The sequence below is a fragment of the Ambystoma mexicanum genome, chromosome 6p (genome assembly GCF_040938575.1).
Source record: "Ambystoma mexicanum isolate Mex_15411 chromosome 6p, UKY_AmexF1_1, whole genome shotgun sequence".
NCBI classification, from domain to species: domain Eukaryota; kingdom Metazoa; phylum Chordata; class Amphibia; order Caudata; family Ambystomatidae; genus Ambystoma; species Ambystoma mexicanum.
Window position 1 is genome coordinate 858,892,824 of NC_090935.1, and position 26,949 is coordinate 858,919,772.

General features: G+C 45.8%; 1 protein-coding gene across 1 annotated transcript in view; it reads right to left on the reverse strand.

Moving 5' to 3' along the window:
* The window catches only part of FBXL17 (F-box and leucine rich repeat protein 17), a 2,179,700-nt gene that overhangs the window by 676,830 nt on the left and 1,475,921 nt on the right, over window positions 1-26,949 (reverse strand). Inside the window, exon 7 of the mRNA XM_069625476.1 lies at window positions 20,848-20,924. Within this exon, the coding sequence (XP_069481577.1) occupies window positions 20,848-20,924 (77 nt within the window). The remainder of the gene's footprint in view (window positions 1-20,847; window positions 20,925-26,949) is intronic.

Genomic DNA, 26,949 nt, shown 5'->3' on the forward strand with positions numbered 1-26,949 from the left:
GTTAACTCGGTCCTCACTGAGATGCTTCCACCTGGAAACCACATAATGTTTAGCAATATTTTGTCTGGGGGGCCTAGTCTAGGTTATAAAGATACTATGTCAGACTATAAACATACTATCATGCAAATTCTTTCCTGGTATATCATGGCCCTAGGCCGGAATTGAAGAGTGCAGATGATGTGATGGGCCTGAAGCCCCAAAGATCCCTCTTGTGTAATTGACTAGTGGACCTGGTGCAGTTAAAGACTGGGCAGATCCACTACAGCCTGCAACAGCAGATTTGATCTCCAATCTGGACAGTTTAAATCTAAAACAAATGGTCCTGGATCTTAACAATGAGGGAGGGGCTGAACAAATGGTTGTCCTTAGCAACATGATGCCGTCACCCAACAGGTATACAGTCTGCTGAAATTTCCCTTCTGTCTCTGCACTGCCTAATGTGCGTTTCTGCTTTAGGCAATGGAGGACAACCACTGCTGATACTCTGGTTCTGTTATTGGCAACTATGATACTGTATAGATTCAGCACCGCAAGCCTGTGCAGCCTCCTCATATATCAGGTCATCTGCCTGCCAGCAGCGGTTCACTGATGCCCTCTTTTGTGGAGTGCCCAAACACCTCTCCAAAACCTACCTCAGCTTAGCTCACGCCTGAATTTAGTGGCATCCAGGCAGTGGAACAAAGGCTAATGATGCTTTATGGCACAAAAACATTGCAAACAACTACCTCTTCATTCAACTTTAATCCAGTGAGTAAGAAAGACCAGTTTGCTTATCTAAATTAAGGTTATATTATATGTTGAAATACAATAATGCAAAACTAAAACTTCAGCAACAAAATTCTAGCTTAATCCTTTGCACAAAGTCTGCGTTTTTCTTTAATCAATGCCCGTACCTTTCTTCAGGGCAAGATTCAGGCACAGGATCCCCAACTGATTTCTGCTCAGGGAGCATAAGAGTTACTTCCACTGACTCTGTGCCCAAATCAGAGCGCCATCATTCATGGACCTTTACTACCCAGCTGTGTACCCATATGATCAACAATGCAAGCTGTGCCTTGCATAAAAAACGCAATGTGGACCTAGCAAACCTATGACCTACATACATTTCTTGGCCAATGTAATGCACGCAAGGTTATATGCTGAGAGATGCAGGTTTAGTTTCAGCACTTAATTGAAGGCAGTCACAGACTACTACTACCTTTGGGTGGGTTTTCATATGCTCCGAGTAACCAAGTCTGTTGTGGCACCTTTGGTTGCACTAGGGGGGCAAAGGATGCTGGCATGGTTAGATCTTTCATTTTGCTGGTCTCATCATCAATGCTCGACACTGTTGAACCTCAGATTCTCCTTGACCATTTTGGACTAATTTCTCTACTCGCAGACAGAGAATATGACATGGCTACTTCACCAGTTATTGACCAAATTAGGAAATGTCATTTGAATTTGTGAGTGGTCAGAAATATGAGGCGGACAACGTTTGGATGATTTCTCGAAACATGCCATTTTATTAAATATACATTTCAATAAATGCCTCACTATCCCTACCCTGACGAGGATTCCCCTGCCTATCATAGGCTAGGATACACTCTAACAAAGGATATCTGGCCCTCACACTTATACATAAAATACACAGGAAAATACATGGGAATTCACAACACCATCGGCAACTGCATTCACAATGTATTTGCAGTCTTTCTTTATAACCTGGATGAACTTCCGTTACCCAGGTATTAGCTTAGATTCAGTCAAATATTAAACAACAACAAAAAGAAACAAGGAAATCCGGGTTTGCTACAAAGTTCCAACACATTTCTTGGTTCCTTCACTTTGACAAACTAAAGTTCAGTTAAATCAATGTTCAACCAAAAGACCAATTCTTCTTTGAATACTAATTTCCAATTCAGCAAACGGCACCAATGATGTTCTCGGTCAAGGTGCTTTGCCACACTCTATGAATCTCAAAAGAAAATGCAACGTCTTGTCAGATTCAAAGGAACACAACTTCTGGCAAAAGTTAAAGAAAACACAGCTTCTTGTCACGAAATAAAGCAACACAGTTTTGTCTAAGCCATCTTCTTTATAGCACCTTAAATCATAGTTTACAATGTTGTCAGGGTGACTTCTTAGCACTTCTGTTTCCACCTGGTTCTCTCACTCCAGGTTCACTTCTACACCAGTTCACCATGCCGGTCTGCTCGCCTGCACGATAGTGTTACACACTCAACAGTCCTTCTGAAGTCTTAAATCTACTGTCACCCAAACATTTTACCACAGCTTCAGCAGTTTGAAATGTGTGACTTTTGAAAGAAAGACAATATTCACATTCAGCGTGCCTCAACACCTTCATGTAGGCAAGGCACTCTTCTTCTGAATGTTCATCTTCCAGAAGTGTAGCCTCTTTGCCACTTGTTGTCTTTCTGCCACATCAATATTTACCAGAACTTCAAGAGTTTGAAACTTTGTGACTTCCAACAATTTAAGAAACGACAAGATTCACTTTAGTGCCCTTCAACACTTACAAGTAAGCAAGGAACTCTTCTTCTGAATATTTATCTTTCTGCCAAACCAACAACCACAATGCTTTAAGGATGTGTTTCTACCTTTCCTCCTTTTGGCTTTGGCAATGTGAGTTTTTATACCAGCTTTGAGGGAACAATCAAAATCAACATGCTTGACCCTTTTACAGTCTTGCATTCCCCCCTTCTCTTTCTGCCAACCTAAGCAACTTAGTTGTATGCATTGTTGTTAATGAATTGTATAAGCATTGTTCAAAGCCAAAAGTATCTAAGCTTTGGCAATAATTGCACCTTTTTTGGCGTGGACAATGCTTGCACCACTCTTGGCTTAAGATAATGCTTGCATCACTCTTGGCTTGAGATAATGCTTGCACAACTTTTAGCTCTGGGCAATGACTGTTCCCTGCAACTCACAATGTAAAGTTCAGTCACTTTACTATAGTGTTACAATGGTCTTCTGCTTTATAAATTATCCCTCTGGTTAACCTCGACTTTCAACATCACTTTTTAACCACATACGATAAGCATTTCAGCCTCTTGCAATAGTTTAATATTCAATAAAAACATTACGGCAGTTTCACTTCTACACAAATGCTACTTCAGTCATTTTCACTATTTAACAATCAATAATTGAGTTTGCCTCACTTTCACTCACACACAAGTGTCTCTCCTTGACTATAAATGCCTGCCTTTGTTCGCGCAAGGGATCAGAATGCTTGGTAACACTCACCAGCTTCTGTCTTCGCTCCCTTCACATTCCGCCGGACTTGAACTGCTGTTGGCTTCTTTGAACATACACTCTTCCTCTATGAAAGTGTCTTTGTTCCCACCATGCAGCTTCATAGCTCGTCGCGCTCTTCCTACACACCAACTTCCAGCCACGGTCTCCGGCAGCGCTTCATGCTGCGCAATCACTGCAATCAGGTTCACATGGGGAAAGGCAATCTTCCTTCACGCTCTCCGCTGTGCAACTTCGGCACTTCCGATTTAGGGGGAAAAGGACCCTCTCAGGACCACCAGTGGAAATCTGCTTCACAGTGGTCCCGGCACCCTCTTTCCACCAACCTCTGCTTGAACTGCCAGTAACATGCTCTCCTTCTGCTACTGCAATTCCAGCTCCACCTCCATCTCCTTCCCATGGCTTGCACCTGAGGGGGCATTTTAAGCCTCTCTGCCTCCCTCAGGTGTGGGCCATTATGCTTAACAAGCTGGCCACTCCTGCAACATTGCTCTCAAGTTCTCTTCCTCGTCCCTGCACTTACAGTCCCCAATACAAGAGCTTACTTCTCCTAACTGCATTTAAGGAAAGATCACAAGAGTTAATTTGAAAAGGAGAAGGCTACTCTTAAGTCTTTGTTATGAATTACCTTTCACTGTACCTCAGTGAGTTAGGAGGGGTTTTTAACTTTGGAAATCTCAAACAGCATTTCCTTTCTTGGAATGTTTAGGGAGTTCAATTTACTTTAACCCACATCAAGAGATACAATGTGTATTTTAGGTACATCATAACAACAATAAGACATCATATGCCTTGGTACCGGTAATAGGTTCTTCCCTTTTAAAGACAAATACTGTGTCTCATCCCACGGGATATCCTCACCATCCTGGGCCTGGTCTCCTCCCAGGTGATCCTCCCACAGTATATCACCCCGAAATTCAGGATCAGGAACGGTCTGCTTTTCCCTGGCCACCTGGGAGGAGACTTTAGGCAGGGTTTAGTGAGGGATCTGCAGGATTCAACACAAATTACACAGGGAGAGTCACTGGCACCTCTATCATTGAATGTATACCGCCGGTAAAAACGTAAAGTAATATTTTGATTGATATTTTGAACCGATTGCTACTGACCCCAGAGCTTTGATCTGGGTTTTCTCATGCAATTTCCAAGTACAACCTGTAGGAGAGCCTGAGCTTTTCTTTGGTCTCTAAGCTTTGCTTTTCAGAACAGCTCTACACACTTTCTGGGGCAGCCTCACAAACAACCTACAACACCACAAGAAAGAACAGTTAAAACACCAGAACAGCTGAGTGTATAGAAGTCAAAGCACACCACTAGGAGACTGGGTATCTCATACGAGGTTCCATCAAACCAATCTAAAAAAGGCACCAACTCTGACAGTCACAATGACTCTGGATGAACCACTCGCATCTCAAAATACCACTAAAGATAAAAGCAACACCCATGAGTGCAAACACCCTTTATAACAAAGCAAACCCATAGATGAAAGAACAGGGAAAACATAGAAAAGACTAGAATTTCAGACTCCCAGCTAACCTTAAACTTAAGTTCAGGCCTGGACACAATACAATGCTAGCGGATTGGCATCCCACAACCCAAAAACAAATTCAGTGAGTCGCTATCAAATGTGTTTCGACTCACCTGAAATCCCACCTATCCTAGAGTGCGGAAGGCAATCTGACTCCTAAAAGTAAGCTCCTCAGCCTCATCAAAGACTACTCCAAAACACAACTGTTAGTATCTTACCCACTACCAAACAATCCAAAGGAACCCCCAACTAAGGGGACAGCAATCAACCGCAGAAACAAAACGGTCTCATCATCAACTCTTGCCCAATTTCTGCACACAGACCAGACATCTACAACCTGCTTTTCAAGGGAAACACAGATTTACTTTTCATCACTGAAACCTGCGTAGCAACCACTATGCAGTATTACACCAGGCTATCACATATAGTAGGACTAAAAGATCTAATGTGTCCTCTTAATCTATAGACCACCCTTGTGCAACCCTCAGTTTGCATACACATTTGTATGCAATAGCAAACCTCACGGTGAGAAGCCTATACCAGAGCATCTTTCAAGATATCAACCTTTGTCCTGTCCTTCAAAATATTACTGAAAAGGCCCACACACGGAGCAAGAAACACTTTAGAAGGAATCTTCACAACTGCAGCACCTGGCTCCATATACCTTGATGTATATTTCATTCATCACATTAATTCCAGCTTCAGTTGTACTAAAAAACATTTAGGCCCCATCAACATCTATCAGATCATAGAAGGACTTTGCCTAGACAAGCTTCTCATCTTCTGAGCCATAGATAAAGGAATCCCCACCTTTCATGAAAGGATATCACAAACACGTATTAAGCCTGTGCACAAGGAAGCCATTAATGTGGTCATAAAATAATGCATGTTACTAGAAATTATACAAAACCTCAATAACATGAGGGAAGTATACAGAATGAAGTAACGAGCAAGAACGTCTGCAACTCACATGGCATAGAATCCACACAATGCCCTCAGAGGGAAATGCTAAGAATGAAAAAAATCAGGCGGCAACACCACACAGACCCGATCACAAGAGGTATGTAATTTAACCACCGCCCACTTCAAAGTAAAAACCCATAGATGGAACGTAACATGTACAAAAATAACAAAAACACCAAAACCCAACTATGAAATTGAACCAGCTCCTATTAAAGAACCCCCAGGGACGCTGAAGGCCTTCTCTCCTTTCCGTGCTCAGGAATGTGGGAGTTTAGTCAACTCTAGCAACACAGCAACGTCAATACCCATACAACACCAAAAAAGTCACAAGTCAACAAACAGGGTATGCCATCTTCTTGCTATCACTCAATACATCAACAAAACAAGTTATTGTTCCACAAGACTCATAATCTGCATAAATCAAGCTTCTATTATAAGAAACACAATGAGCCTAGGGTAGTCTGTGAGCTGGGGCTCTTGAAAGTAAAACTCCTACAGAGGTTAATCTACCAAGAGCATATATGCAAACTAATAGGGGGCAGAATCAACTCCCTTTTCCACATGGGCCACATTGAATAACACAGACACACCAAGTGCACACATCCTTGTGGACATCTGTTCAGTCTCTTAAACAACGAACCGCAAAATTGCACTGAAAAGACTTGTGGATATTGGAACAGTGGGAACTGTGCTATGTTGGATGGCCTCTTTCCCCTGAAACTGGTGTCACTGGGAATACAGGATGGGAAAATAAAATTTAATGTAAACCACACATATGTGAGCAGGTGGTAACGCGGGTGTCCGTAGGCTATGAAAGGCAGTCTACTTGAGGGCAGAGTCATGGTGAATGGAAGGATGGCATGCTATCGTTGGGGACTTTTTTTTTCCCCTGGGTTTTCATCTATCGTGCTCTCTGGAGATTCTTCTGTTCTAAGCCAGTAGTTTCCCTCATTCATGGTTATCCTGGGTTGTAAAGATTGAGTTGGAAAAATACAAATTGGCTCTAAGATATATTAGCTAGAATACAAAAATGACAGATGATTAGTTACAGTGGCAGGATTGTAATTGTTTATTTGTACAGCGTTTATTCACAAGTGAAGGGCTTCGAAGCGATTCAAGGCAGGAAGGGAGCAAGGGAATACAGTAGTCATTCTTAGGCCTTGACTTTTCCAAATGATCTAACAGAAAAATAACTAATGAACTAGGCCTGATGGCATTTCTCCTAGTGCAAGTGCATGAGGTGTTTCAGGCGCAACCAAGCTAGGGTGGGGAGTCAAAGAGGGGACAAACAAACTTACTAGGCCTACTACATATAGGTCTGCAAGTGTGCAGACGGGAGTGTGAAGGGGGTGGACAGCTGCCCCCAGTAAGCAGGGCCCTGGGTTAAGTGCAGAGAGGTACCCCACTCATGGAACATGTACTGAAAGTGCAGTCGTGCTGAGCATAGTGCAGAGGGCCCCTAGGCAAGTGCCAAGTCTGGTGGGGGTGCCTGGGACCTGTGGGGTTCTGGAGGTGCGCCAGGCAAACAATCAACAAAAATTAAACAGAGTTACAGAGAGAAGGAGGAGGGAAGCAGGAGAGAAAGGAAAGGAGGTTAGCAGGGGAGAGGGAGAGATAAAGAGGAAGAGAAGAGGAAGGTCTTGAGGAATTTCCGAAACTTGAGGATATCCGGCTCAAGACAGAGAGAGGCAGGGAGGCTGTATCAGAGGAAGGCGCTTGCATAGGATAAAGATCTACCCCCAAATATCTGTTTTGAAAAACGGCTCACCCTCAAACAGTTGGAGGAGGACGAGCGGAGGGATATAGAGGGAGAATATTTAGGAAGAGAGTGCTGTAGATAGTGCGTGCCCTGGCCCCAGAAGCCTTGTGGGCTATGCAGAGGGTTTTGAACTTGATCCATGCAGCCAAGGGGAGCCAGTGGAGGGATTTCAATGCTGGAGAGATGCAGTCCCTGGGTTTGAGGCCAACAATGCGTTTCACGGTTCTGTTCTGGATGAGTTGTAGCGGATGGAGAGTAGAAGTAGGAACATTGAGAAAGAGGCTGTTGCAGTAGTCCAGCCTAGATAGAGCCAGGGCTCTGGAGACGGTGAGCCTTTGGGGGAAGTGAGAAAAGGTAGAATACCTCTGAGGGGGGTGCAGCTGGTAGTGGGACATTTTGGAGATGTCCGAGATGTGAGAAGAGAAGAAGAGAGTGGAGTCGAAGATGTCCCCCAGATTGTTTGCCTCACTGGCAGGTGGGGGTGCAGGGCTCAGGTCATAGTGAAAGTGGGAAAGCAGGAGTGGGGTCCCAATGAGGATGATCTCTGACTTATTGGCATTGAGGAAGAGATTGTTAGCAGCACACCAAGACTAAATTGCGGACAGTGAGGAGTGAGCGAGGAGGAGGAAGAGGCTGAGGGTAGCCTGAAAGAGAGCTGCGTGTCATCCGCATAATACTGAAAGTTAAAGGTGAAGAAAGAGATCCTGTGGGCCAGAGGGGCCATGTAGACATTGAAGAACCAAAGGGATAGGTTAAATCCCTGGGGGACACCACAAGTAGAGAGCATGATCGGGGAGAGAAAGGAGCCAAGTTCCACCAGGGATGGACAGTCAGATAGAATGGAGGCAAGCCACGCCACGGCCTGATCTGTGATGGCCAGGGTATCATGGAGACGGGAGATCAGAATGTTTTGCCTTACTGTATCAAAGGCAGAAGACAGGTCGAGAAGAATGAGGACAGGAGAGTTATAGTCAAGATTTGCGAGCAGGGATGCAGGATGGTGGAGTAACTCAAACTGAAAGGGGTCCTAAGGTACCATTCCATGGTGTCCCTATCCAGGAAAAGGTTTTTCAATGCACTCATCTCTCTTGCATTTTTTAAGTACCCCAGAACACTTCTTTACTTGGCCATAGCACAAGATCCCCATGATGTCTGGTCCTCTGAGTCGCGATAGACCTGTGAGTGACACTAACTGGGGAAAGACTTTCCAGTCAACCCTCGCTTACCAATGCAAACTTTCTCCTTATGGTCATAGGGGTCCCGTGGTTAGAATTTTCTTCCTATCTATTCAGGTTTTTTTTTAAGTTGCAGTAGTTACAGACCCCCTCCCCCTGCCAGGTGTCACCATCCTGGGCTTGTGCATCTACAGGCTCTTGTCAAATTCTCAGGGTCAAAGATTCCCTCGCTCTGGTGGCTCTGAAATGACTACCAGGATCAGAGATGGCACCACTAGCAGGTGACTCTCTCACTCTCTTGCCAGGTTATGGGTAAAAGGCCCACAACCGGCACTTTGCTCTAATCTTTCCTTCAAGCTCGAGCGCTTTCAAACAGTGTGGCCTATTTCACTTAGCCTCATTCCATTTCTGAACCCTGTCATGCTATGGCCTACTTGGCTCGGCAAACTCCTTTTCTTTCCTTCTGCTTCATATGATCCTCTCATTGCTTTAGCACTACCTGTCTGGAAGGCAGTCCTTAGTCCTTCAAATGTCTGGAGTTTTCTACCACTTTTTATGTTGACTTAGGTGCTAATTGTTCCAATCGGATTAAGTGATTGGTACATGTCTTATTATTCCACATCCTCCCTCGGTGTATGCTCTATTTTCTCAAGAAGGATTCAGGTGTAGGGGGTTCTTTACCAGCAGAATTTCGGCCTGTGGCCCCAAATGCATAGTCCTGGGGCTAGAAAAACAAAAAACTGCACACCATCTTGGGAGCAGATATCGGAATTATGGCAGCAGGATGGTACCGTGTTCTGGCCGACCGGTTTGTTACATTTCTTCACTTGCTAGCAGCTTTATAGCTGTGTTATTTCCTTCGCTGGTGTCCGTTTCTCATAGGTCTCTGTTCCACAATTCAATCCATGGCTTATGCACCTGAGGTGCACTCAGAGAATCCCACTCCAGTGGTGGATTAGAGAAATTATTATTAGGGTATTTCTTGAGTGTGGACATAGCTTCGGAAAGCAACCGAGTGCTTTATAATCATAGGGAGAATAACAAGGTTACAGAGCAGAGAAACAAGGGAGTGGGGATCTACAAGTAACTAGGGGAGGGAACAGTGGGATTCACCCAGACTTATGTATGGTGGCAAGTGGACGGCATATGGAGCTAAGTGTTAGGAGAAAGAAGCATGGTGCTAGCAACACATTTCCCATTTACTGTTTGCATGCAGGATGATGTTCTCAGGGTTCCTTCCCCTAATAATGGTCCCCTCAAATAACAGTGATACTGGGCACCTGTCCTCCTTCCTCTACATATGGATTCATTGATGTTACACATGATGGCCATTTCCTTTATGTGGGACTGTAGGGCAGGTGCTGGTGGGAGGTTACATGATAGATGGTTGCATGCCCAGTTAGTCGAATCCACCTTTGCCGCAACAACCATCTATCATGGTCATAGCCTGCTCTCCCCCAATCCTGCGGTTGTGTGGGGGACACCTCTGCAATCCCTGTAGGCGCCTCTTACCACACCCTTGCCTATCTCCATTTTCCTGTGCCTGGGACACCACTGCAACACTGGTCCTAACCCTCTGGGTTGTCCGCCAGCTCCCTCAGTCCTCTTCCTAATCGCACAGCATGCCCTGCAAACCTTTCACCTACATATTGCAATGCTGCAGCTCAGTCCTATTTTACTAGGACACCATGCTGTGCCACTTCCTCAGCCTCTGCACTCATGCACTGTAGGTGCATGCGCTAATTCACAACAGGTTGCCATACGACCAAGGCGGGCTCTATGGAAAAATGTTTCACTGAAAGTGGCCGATTCTGTCGGGAGACTGATGGTGCATCAGGTAATCCTTCGTATACCACCTGGAGGGAACGCACCACATAGCTGGTGGTCCCCAAGTTCACCTCTATGTCCACATCCCACAGGTGACTCTGTCACACATGGTAGAGACATGCCCCCCCCCCTTTAAATCACACCCTGCACTATCACCTTTGAGATACAGTACCCTCAAGGGTCCAGGCTCTCATCACTACTCTTCAACATCTATCTACATTACCCCTCGCTTGGATATTTTCAGCAACTCAAGCCTTAACTGATATAATTACATGTGACGATAATCAAATTGCTGAAAAACCTACAAAAATGTCAACTAAAAATGAAAGGGCCTCTACAATTGCCTCCCACACATGATGGTTACCCTACTTATAAACATGATTAGCCCTAGGAGATTGGGGCCTTTACCTTTCAAACCTTGACAGTCAAAACCTTGGCCTTCTTGTGGTGGAGAATTATTGGACCCTGGAACCAGACGTTATAGCTACAGTCAAAGGCTGCAATGTCATGCATAGAACCATTTTAGACATCTCCATAGGACTCAAGACTGGATTATGCTGGCAGCCTTTCCCTATATATCCCTGAATAGCTGCTGAACCATCTACCAAGAGTGCAATACTCAGCAGCAGGTTTCCACCTAGGAAGGGAATAGATGAACTCACCACTGCAGCACTTCGCAGACTTCACTGGAAGCCAGTCAAATGCAGACTCAAGCGCAAAGCCTCATGCATCAACCACCAGGCCTTCCACAAGAGAACCCCAGAAACCATCACAAACATGTCCATTGCATTCCCAACTACCAGAACACCTTTATCCAGCAACGCAACACTGGGAACAGTCCCACTCGTAGACTCAGTGCTGGTAAACAATCTATACAACTCAAGTGACTCTGCAACCTTGGGAGATCACAAGAACCTCACAATCAGTGCTAATACAAGTGCACCCAAGGTCGGGCCCAATAAAGTCGGTCTTACTTGTACATGCCACTCCATTCTCAGAATACTCCTACAGTACTCATGCGTCCGCCAAAGCAGATGCGAGGCATCAATAGCACGCCTCCAGCACAAGACCAATCCAGGTCAAAGAAGACACCACAGACATCTGGTTTGATCCAAGCACCCTCCACATTGGACACAGGACTTGAAGTCATACCCTCAATCACAATAGCTCTGCTGCACCCGCCCTGGTAGCAGGACCCTACCTGCTTGGTCTTATCCGCTACTAGACATGGAATATCAAAATGATTCCACTTTTCTAGACGTGCAAAGGAAATTGGAATCCATCCAAACTACCACCCTTCTCCAACATCATCATCATCACTGGAACAAAACCAAGAACAACCAAAACGCTCTGGTCTGGTGAATTCAGTCAGTCCAGGTCTCCCTCATCCTACTGTGCCACTAACCTGCTCAACGTTTCCTCCCAAGACCTTCTGTATATCTGGGTTGGTAGCCTGTTGGACATGTTACTACCACTTAGGATCTGCACTCTGCATTACAAGGGAATACAAATGTTACCTCCAGGAACCACCGGCTAGATACATACATGCACCCAACAACACTTGAGGATTCGCGCTTCTCCCACTACGCTGCCTATTGTCATTCCTGTTCCTTCTCTTTCAGAATCACGTCCAAAAAGGGTGCCAAAATGGCAGATGTTTCACTGTGTGAGCCAACTTTATACTTCTAAGCTATTTACTTTTTCCTGTGATAGAAGGTGATTGACTCTATAAACACAGGTCCTCCGCGATATTTGAGGAAACAATCAAAGTACAATATGCTAAATTAATATCTTAATGAAAAGGAATACATCTGGAGACTCAAAAATGACTCAGGCAGGGTATAGCACAAATGGTGGATGGCAAGCATAGTGTGAAGTTGCCACTTGAACTAATGTGCCACTACCTGGCCCCAAACATACAGTGCTGCAGTATCTACCAATCTGGTATCTGAGGCACAATGCCCCTCCAAGAAGCACCCATATTGTGGACATCAGTACAGGGGGTAGAGGAAGCAAACTGCTTCAATACCTTCTCTGCTTTTTGCCCTTTGCAGTGCCTTAAGAATGGTTGGTGAGGGGCATGGCACGAAGCAGATAATTATGTATTCACTTTTTTAAACCGCTCTACATTTTAGTAGCATACATAGAAAACTAAAAGGTGTTGAGGCATTAATGGTTATTAATGTGTTTTATGCGAATGGAGATCGTTTCCGAGCTTGCAGGGGATGCCTTACTTAGATCAGGTGCTTGCTAAACATACCATTTGTTGAGGCAGATTCTATTCTTCGATGATCTCCGATACCAAGGTAAGCTAGCTCTAGGGCTCTTGCCAATGGTGCTTTCGGGGAAAATGAAAATTGAGCAAGAGCTCTTTGGATACTGCTGGACACAACTTGTGGAATGACCGACCAATCACCGCCGTCCGTGCTGAAGAAAATCACTTGCTCTTCAGAAAAAGCCTCATCATCTACAACAGTCAGGGTTTGAAGGTCTTTTTGAGAAGTAAGGAGTCCTTCTGATTGCATGTTATTTCAAGAGCATGTGAAAAGGAACCCAGCAAAGCCGGAGTTTAGTCCGACATGATTTGGTGTCACCCCTGTGAACCGCCCCACCCTGGTTTTCCCTTCTCCATCGTACAGGAATTGCACTTATTGCGTCATTGTATTTCACTTTGTACATTACCTTGCTTGGGCGCCTGGCCTCTTCTCCTTTATTTCAGGGCGTAATTGATCTGGAATGTTTAGCTGCTGCTCCTCCCTCTCGGGGCGCTACAAAGCGGCTCTATTTGCAGTTAGTACCCTTTAAATGATTAATAATGTTCTCATATCTTTATATGAATTCCCGATATGTTTACTAAACATCAAATAGGACTCAAAAATCGTTCTTCTGGAAAACAACAAATGCCCCCTGAACTGTGGGCAAACCTTTCAACCGTCAAGATTAAACACTTTATTTTATTTTGGATATTTATTGAGTGCCTAGCTTCGAGAAGCAGCAGGGCACTTCCCAAAGATGGGTTCCTGGGAATACGGGTAAAGGGGCACGAGTTTCAGCAACACATTGCAATTAAGCATCAGTAGAGTAATTAGGGGTGAGGTGGACGTCAGGCAGCGGGTGAGGGTCTGAGGGGCAGTGGAGTTTAATTTGCACCTTGCAGAATCTCCGAGCCCAGAATATTTTCTGAATAGTATTAGTCTTGTGAAGGGATCCTTTGCAAAGGACTTTTATTTTTTAAAAAACACACCGGAAACCGCTGACACCAGAATAATTTGAGCAGCAAATTGAAGAGACAGTGACACAATTCTGTGCGCGACTGCTGTCCTTTCACTCAGCTCTCCCTCTTCTCATCAACCTAATGTATTTGACATGCAGTCTCGGCACAGCTGAAGAAAGTCCGGCGCTCTTCCCATCCCTCTGTGAACGATACCTCACTCGTTCCCTCCTTAGTGAACAGCTTTCATCTTCTGCTGCCTATTCCAATTCCGACTGTGTTCCCTTAGCGGGGGCATCCTAACGCCATTCACCTCCCCCCCACTACACCCCCACCCCCCCTTAATCCGGCTGTCGTGTAGGCCGGCACCACCTCCCCTGCCCCTCCCCCCCACCCTTTCTCCCGTGCCGGCCTTCCCGCCTCCACCTTCCCTGAGCAAACAATAATAGGCAGAGACAAGTTGTACGATTGGAAGTGTTAATGCCACAGCAGCTTTATTTTGCATAAAGTCTTGGAGTTATCTTACATACGATCCGTAATTCACCACACCACAGGTTCTTCTACTCCGTGTGAGGTTACCTAGGGTCGCCCCCTCCCCCCTCTCCGTCGGCGTCGTACGGACGCCTCCGGGGTACCCCGGCCCTGTCTATCTTCTCTCTACCCCGTGTTCATCTGTCGTTGATTTCCACTTGCCCCCATCGATATCGTTTAGTTCTCCTCTTAACTTTGGTCCATTGACCCAAATGCAGCTCTGCCCGCCCCCTCCCCTCTCTGCGTCCCCAAGGTCCCCTTCTAACTAACGCAGGTCGCCCCTTGGCGCCGTGCGACTGGAAATTCCTATACAGACACCACCGACAGTGTCCCAATATCTCATACATACACCGGGCCGGCCCCGCCCTCCGGTGCCGACCCACCACTTTACACCGGGCCGGCCCCGACCTCCGGTGCCGACCCACCACTTTCTCCCTGCCTAAAAAGTCATCGTCCTGCGATGTCCATATGTACTAGTGTCCCATACTACTTTGACTCACAGTCCCACCTTCTTCTCTAGCACAGCCTCTACTCGAGACCCTCATCCCCAAATTCCTCCCCCCCCCCGGAGGCTTCCCCTTGTATACCTTTGTTGTATTTTTGAGCTTCGTTCTTTTGACCCCCCCCCGCCCCTCTCCTTTGGGTTTGGAATGGTTTCCAAGACCCCTATCTCCCTCCCCTTTTTCCCAGGGCCTCCCCTGAGTCTAGTACTCCTGGGGCACCGTAAGATCTAATCTGTTGGCTGTGCATTCCCCTATGGGCCTGACAGCGCTTTGCTACAGGGATCGCAATGTAACTCCGCCGGGCGACCTGAAAAAGAAGCAAAATTCATTACAACATATTTCTTCATAAAGGGAGGGCGGGTGGGAAATGCTTCTTCGTGGACCACACATGGCGGGAGCAGGAAACCGGGGGAAGAGATCGTTCGTGAAACGATCCTACCCTTTTGTAGGGTCTTCTCCACCCCCCCCCGGCTTCCTGCTCCCCCCACCCCAAACCAATCCCAGGTACCCCAGCCACTTCCGGGGCGGCCCCCTCCCCCCCCCCCCCGTGGTCCTGAGTTAGCCCCTCCTCCCGTGCCCCCGTGGGCCGCCTGGAAGACCAGGCACGGGGGGGGGGGGGGAGTCTCTGGCCCGGCAACCCCCACTAAGGGGCGGCGCCTGCCATGCCGCGTCCCGCGGCGCATTCGCCCGCCGTTCCTCCCTTTCGTGCCTTAAACAATCAGCCTAAAAAGAAAAAAAGAGCGCACAAGCAAGTCTGGCACTGCCGTAGCGCGACAGGCGGCTGGATTGTGTTCGGGAGGTGGTTCGGTGGGAGGCTGGGGAGCGCGCAGCCTTCGGCCGCTGCCACATTACATTATGTCTCTCAGTGCACCCTATTGTCCCGCCATGACTCCCACTCCATTGACAGCGATGTGCAGAGCACCCATTGCTGCCCAGGTGTATAGATGGCATCGCAAAGGGCTATGAGAAGCATGCTCCGATAGACGGCAAAGCACTTGCAAGGATTTGGAAACGTGTTGCCGAAAAATACTGCGTCCGAACTAGAAAAACTAGCAGTGCATGTTCTTGGGCACGGACCACAGTCAAAGAAACACGGAAACTGAAGAAAGAAACACGGAAACTGAAGAAAGGAACACACGCATCTCATTTCAGTGTTACATTACATGTAACGTCACTAGCTTAACAGCAGACAATGCGCGTTCTCCTTCGCCATTTCCATTGTGTGCCTGCTCCTGCGGCCCCCGTTACTCAGTACAAGATGCGCAACACCCCCAGCGCAGGCACGCACTCGGGACAAGTTCGTGAATCAAAGATGCCCTTGACAGTGGCAGATTTCAGGCAAAGGGCCGCGTGGGCAGCACCGGACACAGGGCCCTGGGGGGGCGGGTCATGGTGGGTGGACCGGGTTAACTGTGGTCAAAAGTGCACAATGGCAAACTTTAGAGATAAAAGCTATTTTCTTTATTAAGTTGTCTTTATTACCGTTACCTGTGTCGAGGGGTCTGACTAACTGGAAACAGCTGGGCCTCCTCAGGAGGCTTTGCCATCAGTGGTAATATTGGGGGATCAAGCCTGAAGCTAATGTTGGAAATGAACATGTTTCAAGGCTAAGGGCGAAGGAGAATTACTTCAAGCTTTTCAAGAGCACACAATTTCCTAGAAAGACGGCTCTAAGAAGCCTAGTTGGATCCAATGTTTGTTTACAACTCTGGACATTTTTCTCAAAAATCCAAATCCTTGTGCAAATATGTCCTTAATAAGTACACATTTCGCAGTACAATACATTCAGCATTGTGCAACCAAAAAAACAGTTCCTTTATAGACATTCTTGTGCAATAAGGGAAGTAAATACACAATTGCCAGCTAAGCTTCATAAAATAATGGCCAACGCGTAAATAAAAAAATAAAGTGGAATGCTAGAAGTAAATAAATTGCCAGATCCAACCAAAGGACCCCAAATTTTATAGGAATACACTGCTTCTTTGTGCCCTTCACTTTGCAAATGCTTCTATCCGTTTTGATAAATCTAAATTATACACAGTATATTGTTCAATTGCCAGAAGCGTCAAGTCACTTAGACGCTTCTGTGTCATGGTAGAGCGCATGTAGTTTTTCACACGCCTTGCTCCTCTCTGCGCTTGCAATGCCTTTTGGCAGGATTAAAAATATCCTGCACAGCATGGACATCTCTGGTAAGACATCTTCCAGAGAAGAGGAGACTAGAAACTGCAGGTAGTTTAGCACTGTGCTCGTGGGGCATGCATTCCTAGTTTTGACATGTTTTTGAACTTCAAAATAGTAGGTCTTGAATAAGACCAGGTTGCCCAGTAGCTCCTGGCTGAAGACAGAATATTTCTTTAGGAGGAGTTCAACTGGTTTCCCTAGCCCAACACTGCGCAAGCCTGATAAAAACCTTGTGTTATGTAAGCACATGAAATGAAAAGCAAAATCTTAATAAATATCTACATCAACTAAACCTGGGAAGATGTGCGCAGTTGCTTAAATTGTCCACATCCCGGTTTCACCATTTAACCAAAGTGTTTGATCCTGGGCAAATCATTTAATCATACTGTTTTATGTGCAGCTCTGTAATTGATTCACTTCAGACCTTATGTTAATATATCATGCTGTTAATTAAAAGAAGCCTGATGACTATAGAGTTGCTCCATTTATAATAAAGTTATTTGCCACTTGGCTTACTTATGGCAACTTATTATAAAGGCACTTCTCTGGTGCCTCCAAGTATCAAAGACTAATGATGCTCCTTGCAATGACCGTTTCTGTGAAGTCACATCTGTTGGCGCAACCCATATGCAGATTAGGAGGCTTGCATGTATTTTTCCCCAGAGCGCCTGGACAGAGCTCTAATAGATGAGTTTCCTGCATCTGTAATGATTCTGCCATTTTTTTCTTGTGTGTTAAATTGCCATCTGCCATAGTAGAATGGGGCAAGGGTGGGCAGTTTGGGGGCGCGAATGAGACCTCATGGAATTGTGCGTCCTGCATTTGGCGGGGGAAAGTAGCAGGACTTTCTTAGTGGCTGGCCCCCCACTCTTGCACTCCCCTGCATCACGCTCATAACCAGTGCTTAAAGTGGGCCGGGGCCGAGCCCCGGCAGTCTCCAAAAAGTGGGACTGAGCCGGGGCCCCCGTCCTACCGCAACATTGGCGGGATGCATTATCCCGTCGCGGTCGCAGCTGCGACGGGATGATGCGCCTGCAATGAAATCAAGCGAGCTGACAGAAGTGGCAGCCAGCCCCAGCGACGCTGTGACTGGCTGCCACTTCCGTCAGTCATAGTAACTGCATCTGGTGACCCCTCGCGCGAGAGGTCACCAGAGGCAGTTACTGTCCCTTTGTTTCCCCAGGTCGCCGAGGCGTCTTTAACCCTCGGCGGACCTGGGGATTCCTCAGCATATTTCAAGGTTTATAAAAGATGGCTTTGAAAGTGCACATTTCAAGCCATCTTTTATAAAGCTTTGCCGACGGACAATTTTGTCCGTAGTCAAAGCTTTATAAAAGATGGCTTGAATTGTTTACTTTCAAAGCCATCTTTTATAAACCCAAAATGTTTAAAAAAGATGGCCTGAAAACTAGGCAAACCGTAGGGTATGCACACAAATATATATATATATATATATATATATATATATATATATATATATATATATATTTGTGTGCGTACCTTACTATGGTTTGTGTACTTTGCAAGCCATCTTTTATAAACGTAGAAATATGTTACATATTTCTATGTTTAGAAAAGATGGCTTGCATAGTACACAAACCATAGTAAGGTACGCACACAAATATATAACATTTATATATATTTGTGTGTATACCCTACGATTTGCGTACTTTTTAGGCCATGCCCCTCCCGCAAGCCACGCCCCCAAATGAGGGCCCCCCCCTCGATGTCTTACCCCACTGAAAGCCCTGCTCATAACTCATGTATTCGTAGCCTATTTACCTCTTCATGGCAACAATTCACCCCTTTCAATGCAAATCGTCTGTTGATGCGTGTGTTTTTTTAAAGCCACATAAACAGCTTCCACCATCGCCTGTTGATAAACACACACCCCACTCATATATAACACTGTAATAACAGGTTCCCTTGACCCATGTAATGGTATCAGTTTATCACCCTCCAAAGGATGAAAGGCTATGACAGCCAGTGGCGTCGCTAGAGGAGGACTGGGGGGCCAGGCCCCTCCCCGTGACACCCTGTGGCCCCCATGTGCCTCACCTACCTAAGACGAGCAGTGACCGTGTTCTCCCCTTACTTTTGTCTGTGCCCCCCTACTTTTGTCTTTGGCCCCCTCTGTGCCACTCCTAAATTTGATTCCTGGCGACGCCACTGATGACAGCCCTGCAGTGCAGGCTGGAGCCACGTCAGAGACCAGCGCTTGACTGGTGAAATATTCACATCAACGTAACATTTTTTTTAAAAAAATGAATCTCGTTTAAACGAAATTGGAATTTGAATTGTAACAAGAGTAAAAAGATGCAACTGTCACCATGAAATTGTTGGGAGGTGAAATCGAAAGGAGGACTGCACTGTACACGCATAGGGCCAATTTACAACAAAAAGCCACACACGACGAGCACATTATAGTTATCAGGAGCTGTGTGTGGGTCTTAGTGTATTTTTTAACGTGTCGGTATGGCATGTCCTTACAACATCGCATTCGCAGTTTTTTTGTGTCTCTGTGATGCAACTACTTGTATACAGTTACACAAAGTGATGTCCCAACCATGGGAACAACAACTGCTACTGACTGAGGCCAAGATTTGGATTAGCCACTTCTGCGGCGCGTGACCTTCGCCCGTGGCCTGCACCGGCATTTAGGCCTCCTGTGTAACGTGGGCTGGTGGGGAATGCGGACGTGCACTGGGATTGCAGCATTCCCATTGGCTATCCAGAGCTGGCATGAGAGGGGCAGCGGGGACCCGACACTTCAGCAGGGTCTCCCACTGCGCCAGAATTATTTCCAATAAGAGTGCTTTTATTTGCACTAGGGAGATGGCGGCCCTCATCTGGAAGTGGGCTGGACGGTGCTGCAGGATGGTGTCTTCAAAAGAAGATGAAACGCAGGTTAAGATCAGTGAGTGCCTCGCAGGCTTGGGTCCAGGTGCTCATTATCAGCTGGACTGGAGTGACTTCGCAACAGAAAGGGCCCTGTGCTGTGTGGAAGGGGCGTGGCCTGGCACAGGGGCCCCGTCGCCATTTGTCTGCCTGGCGACCGTTAGATCCGCCTCTGGCCCCTTGACCGGAGACATTTCAAGAGCTTTGTCGCATGATTATGCTCCAACAGTAAACATGGCCACTTAGAAACTGTGCACTCACGGATTCCTTTCTCTGCGGGCCGTGAGGCGGAGGCCTTTTGTTAGCCTGGCCTCGTGTGAGCAAGCGCATTTTTGGCGCCGAGCAACCCATTACTCAGTACGCCCACACTAGACCAGTTGCCTAATCCTGCAAAATGCCGCTCTGTGTGTGGCCCAACACTTCTGCTCTGTCGAGTGTTCCAAATCTGCCTTTCCCGTTGTTCACGGGGGAATCCTGTAAGCAAAGTGCGGCAGTGGACGCGCGGCGACACTAGGTGCCGCATCAGTGCATTGGGCCACGTTTTCAGCAGTACGTGGGCTTGCTAGCACACAATAAGGTCCGCTTGCCACACGCAACACGCGAGCCTGCATTTAGAGCTTAGACTATGTATAGGCAGTAGGCCGCCCACATTCCAAACACGTGTTTAAGTCATTTCCATTGCACTCGATGGCTGAGGATTAAATATGTAATTAAGTATGTCTTTAAGGACCATGCTTTGAGACACCCCCCTCACAATAGGATTTTTACTCCACGTAGACTGCATGCACAAAATGACTGGCAAAATTAGGCAACACTTATGAGACAAGAGGATCACACATTTGTGCTCCACAGCAGAAGGTGCAGTTCAAAGAAATGCTAATCAATATAAATATGCTGTCATTTGGGTGCGACGCATTGCACAGGGTGTCCCAGCACCTGAATACTTGGGCTGCATAGGGTTTAAAGCAGCTAAATGGAACATTTATCACAAGACAAGTATTTAAAGTACGTACCATGGTCGGTGATGTTACAGGACACTAAATACAGCTCCTTTAGGTTCTGTCCCTCCTTAGCAATCACTTCTACACACCTAAACCGCAAAGAGTGAAAAACAAGGCATCAGTGGCAGAAATTAATTTGTAAATGACATATTACCCCTAACAACCTGTATGACAGAGTCAGGCTCATTCATATTCGGCAACGTTGTAGTTTGTTTAATCTTCGAGTGACGGTGTTCTACGGATTAATGCCCAATTATGAAAGCTTAAACCATTTAAGCACACATGCAGGAATGTCAAGTTTAGCTGCTATACGAAGATGTCTTCGTCTCAATCCCATGACCAAGATAAATGCTTTTCTTGTGGTTAATAGATGAATGATAGCTGCTGTGATTGTTTATTTTTGGAGGCTTGCCTTATGTTGGGAAGCAGGGGCGATCGCCCGAGGCCCCCCAAGAGGTTTCGAATGCGGCAGTCGCCTAACAGTGTGTTGAAGGTGCTTGGGACGACTGTAGGGGGTGTCAATAGAAGATGCATTTTATGTAGATTACGTGACTGGGTGTAGATTGCACTAGAAAAAGAAACGCCATTTTAGAAAACAGCAGCCATCTTGAAATCGAGGCCTGGCGGTGTGCTGCAGGCAGGGCACTGGGCCCAGGCTCGAAACATAGAAATGTGTGTGTGAATGCAGGAGCTGGTTGCAGCTTGGGCAGCAGGAGGGAAGGCCAAACTCTCTGGGATTCATAAACCTTTCATTGTCTCCTACTAACGGCATGCGCCCTACAAGACCACTAGGGGGCCAAGAGCTCCCTGTGAGCAGCTATTCCACGAGAAGGAGGGCGCGAGCCTCTGACCTCCTAAGCCCAACCCCCAAGTTATAATATATGGTATGATGGGTTATTTATAACGCTCTTAATACCTAGAGGTTTCCAAGCGCGGACCTGGGGATCGAACCTGTGGTGCTCGTGTCGTCTTGCTTCCAAGGGAAGCACGTTGCCCGTGAACTATACTCCCGAGAGCATAGTATCCAGATGCCCCTGACCCAAGACCCCAACATTCCAGAGTGCAGGTCAGTCCTAGACCACTGACTATAAAGCTGTTTGATCACCAATCTATCAGCGAGATTATAGCAAAATATCCTAGGCTCCCGTGATTTGTACTGTGAGGTGCCAGGGAAGGAAAGTTACACATTTAAGTATGGGGTGGGAAGAAGGAAAGGTGTTGACGCGTCTGGGATCAAGCTTGGGTTTGTAAAATAGTGTGACCTCAAAAGTAGCCTTTGCGCCCATGTCTGCAGTACCAGGCGCACATTAGGGCATGCTATGATTTGGACTTTTCATTGCCAATTAAGAGCTGTATGACTTATGACATGCTAAGAAGAACCCCACGTGGAAGACGGCAGACAGGAGAAGCTCGGACCAATGACTTGGTGTCCCCTATTGTTGTAGTGGCGTGGTTCTATAGCAGCCACCCCAATTACCAGCATGGACACAATCGGGCCCAACAAAAACTCCCCACAGCAAAAACGGAAGACTCAGCCATGGGGCAAAGTTTACTGTGTTTATTATCTAACAAAACGACATGAATCACACAGAGTTCTCCATGTTTCTCGTCTTCTGAGAGTGTCACACCCAGTTTTATCCAGGTGTGATGTCACAAAACCAGGCTCTGTACCCGAAACCTATCTAGCATTCACATTGGTCAGTTTAGGCGGACTAGGTATTTGTCCTATACTGGTTAATTCTACTATTGTATAGCCATATCTGGTGGCTCCTGCTGAGACCACCTCTGCATGTTTCAATCTACAATGTTGCAGGGAGACCATTGGCTCCTGCAACATATATCTTCATGTGAAAGGTGACTCTGGATTGGGTAGAGGGGGCCCTCCGAGCCCTTGAACCCTGGACGATTTCCAGGCTGAGTGTACCTTCTCAAAGCAATGCTAATGAGAATTGTGCGGCTGTGTGTTCCCTAAAATGTCCATCTCTGATCCCCTAAGCCTGGGAGAGTGCATTCAGTTGGCAGTCCGTGAGCAACACTTGTATCTTTCCACCTTTGATTTGGTGGGAACAGCTTATCTGCATCCACCTCGATTGAATGGGCATTGCCTTTTTCTGCTGGGCCACGTGTGTGGAGACCATGAAATGGAGTCTCTTGCCTGTAATTATGAGGATTTTAGTCTGAACTTCTCAGAGGTGGCTTATCTTGCTAACCAGGAATTTTCGGTCTCCACCCGTCCTGGGCGGGTGCATCGTTTCTGCTTGCCTCTGGCTGCAGCTATCATGCAAGCCCTACCGTGTATTTGATCCAATACGAAAGGAGGGGTAATTGTCCAAAAAGCAGTGATGGAGAGGGACTGTAAATTAGACTAAACCAATGGGGTCCATACTGCTATGAAATCAATTGAAGAATTGCTTAAATAATAAGTTATTTGACAAGTGTACCAAAGAGGTATCACTAAACCAATGAATTTAGGCTAATACACACTCAGAAGCAATCAGGGTAGTCTCATATTAAGAATAGTGAACATATTTATTTCACAATAAGACAAGCAAAAAAATTAAAATGCATAGGTAACTAAAGAAAAATAATGTAGTGAACAAATAGATACATTTGTCTATTGGTTAAACAGTTGATCATTGAAAACACAAACAGAAATGGTAGTCTTATTTAAAAAAAACACATGAATAGAATTAGTAATCTTATTTCAAAGATGAACAGAAATTGCCAATTCTGAGTGATGACCTAGACTGAGCCAACTGGATTTGGCTTGTATTAAGCCAATATACAAATTTATTACAGGATTGGCAAAGTTTTGTTGACAGGCCTGCCTATGTGTGCGTGTCAAGCAAAATAGAAAAACAACAAATTAAGTAGGCATCTTAAACACGTTTCGGCAAAGGAGCCACCTGTCTGGCAAATGATTTCAGGACATATTTGGAGTTGCCTTCCTCAGGGCGGAATAACACACAATAACTGGACCCTGTGGGGAAGCAGACACAAACAAGATAAATGATGTGAAAGGGATAATCTCTTTTAGAGATTCTACCTAGATTGCTTAGAGAGATAGTTAAAGCCAAAAAAGGGGCAAAAATATTACCAATAAAAGGAGCTGTGGATGAGTAAAAATAACCAGTCGCGGTTAGCCGGAGACCGGTGCAGGGCGTCTGGGTAAATGGGCCCGGGACGACCCACAGCAGTGCTGCATCATCAAAGAGGGGATGGCGTTTGGAAAAAAAACACTCTCTAAAGAATAAAATAGCAAACACAAGGGTTTGAGAATTGTGCTAGAACAGGTGTTCAAAAAAAATTGTTAAAAGGTTGCAGAACTACCTGTCAATCAATGTTGCTTTAGCATATACGCTGGAGCAGTTTAGTGTTGGTGTGGAGTTTCTCAGCGTGACTTGGAATTAATCCTGAGGTCAAAGGGTAACATCCAAAGGTGAGCCTGTGGACAATTGAAAGTGTCTGAGAGACTAAAGTTTCTCACATCTGCGATACATCGACAATGGTGGTGAAGGGCCCAAGAGTGAGGTGCCTCTGTTGATGTCCTGGGTGTTAGTCTTAGCAGTGCACGGTGGTGGCACGAGTTATGGTTGCTTAGCTTACCATAACAGGCGAAGTTCAGGGGTTTTTCGATTTTACTTGTAACCATAACGTCCTTTTAACAATGTTTTTTTTACTGAATTTCATAGGTTTTTATTAGTGCAACTTAACCATAACGTCACTTTAACAAGGTTTTTTCAGTGAATTTCATGGGTTTCTACCAGTGCATGCTATTTTCCTACAACTTACTAATATCATACTTACCAAATATAACAATATGTGTTCAGTTTACAAAGTGTCACCTTAAAACTCTGCCATTTCCCACCTTCTATAATCATTTTTAACACTTCTATACACTTTTTGCAACCATTTCAACAAGCTTTGCATCTGTAGATGTCTACGAACATCTGACTTCATTGCGGACTATCCGGACAGTGCAACATTACCATAGGCTGGCGCGCAGCATGATGATGTGTCCGAGAACCCGTCCGCACTTCACGATAAGATCTGTCCTTCGCAGACAGTTCGGAACTGCATTTTCTACTGATCTAGGAACTTTCAACTTCAGAATTTCCCTTGCACACCCCCTACACCTTTTCCTACTCATTATCCATTACCAATCTAGTACACAGTACATACTTGGAAGAATTTTATCAAAACTGATATTTATCTTAAAAATGGCATCAGTTATTGCCATCCCTCCTCCCCAAGAGCCACCACCACAACCAGCTGGAGGACCTTCACAACAAAAAAATCGCAGTACTTTCAAAGACAATGAAGGGGACCAAGAAGATGAGGTAGAGGAAGTGCATACTTCTAGCATCAAGATCAAATCATGGGTGTGCCAACTCTTTGCTACTGTTGGGAGTGTAACAAAGGCTAAAGCTACCAAAGTGAAATGCACCTAGTATTTTGAACTCAGTCGCAGACTATCTGGACAGTACTCCTACGGGACCACCTCCATGCGCCGCCACACCAAATCCAATGACCGCAATGCTCTCAGAAAGATTGTTCCTTTCTCAGTAAGTAGTAAGCTGTCTTCCTCCACCTCATCTTCCTCAACAAATACTGTAACCACACAGCCTGATGTCTGCTGACATTGGTGCGTTATAAATAAGGAGGGCTATGGACCATTATCGTCCATTTCAGCCCCTGAAATGGGGGATAAAGGCCATTAGCACCCCTGTTTCCCAAAGCAGGAACCCAGGGTGCTAAAACATAGATTTCTCTTCCTATAGCGGGACGGCGCGGGCGTCCGGCATTAAGAAGGAAAGATTATTCTTCCTACAGCGGGATGCGTGCGTAGTCCCGTTGTAGGAAGGAAAGTCCTTTTCCAAGACAGCCAACATGGAAAGAGAAGGTGGGGCTCCGTACACAGCCCCTCTTCCCTTGCCATGGCAGACTGCAAAACCCTATGAACATATTACCACAAACACTTTTTTTCCCCCTTTCAAACCTATCCTACCTTCGAATAACTTTACCACATAGCCGGTCCCAAGTAAACATAGCCACTTTAACACCATTTTCCGTCCCTAGCGGTCATGGCCAGTAGCCAGATTGTCCGTGCCATAACCTTATGCCATGACCCAGACAATCTGGCTACTGCCCACAGCCACAGGCTATACCTCAGTCACCAAAGGTATATGACTATTTTTTGTACCTATATTATTACACTTGTCAAAAAACACGGGCACATTTGCAAAACCATGCTTTAATGTCCTTCCCAATGCTCCTCACGAGTTTGCTCGAAATCAGACGTAATGTTTTATTTTTTTAAAAGTGTCAAAATGTATGTACATACAATGGTCATATAACTTAGCCCTCACTTGACAAAATCCATTCAATCTTTACACAAACCTTGAAGATTGGGTCTATAAGCTTTCTCAAAACGTTTGTCCACATTTCTCAAATAGCAACAAAGTTATAAGCCATCAAAAAATGTTGAGACCCTCCCTCTAATTTTGCCCCCTCTTGAGAAAATCCCACCAAACCTTAGAAAACCATTTATACCTAGATCCAAAATCGTTTTGCCGAATGTTGTGCAGATTTGTCGTATGACACCACATTTATATGCCTTGACAATATTTTGAGACCCCCCCCTCTAATTTTGCCCCCTCTTGACAGAATCCCCAAAAAAGTTTGCAAAATCATTCAGGATTAGTTCTAGAATAGAATTGCAAAATTACATCCAGTTTCATTGAGTGGAGCAACAGTTATAAGCCATCCAAAAACTGCTTTCCCCCAACCATGTAATGCAGAAATACGTACAGATTTCCTAGGATATCTGAAGTATCCGCGAACACCACAGGACTGCCCCAGGACATCCGGAGTGTTCACGGACTTTCGGGGGGTGAAACAACCCGTTTTTTGGCTTCTTATGGCCATCTCCAATCCAATCCTCAGCCCCCCAAGTCCCCAGAGATTGTTGAGTTTGACAAGTGCACTGCTGCTTTTTTTTTAATGTTTTCGCCGCGCTGTCTGCGGACTCCAAAAAAGTCCACGAACCCAAGATGGTGGGGGTTTCAGGAAAATCGACACAACATTTTCTCACCATCCAATCAGCGGCCGCGT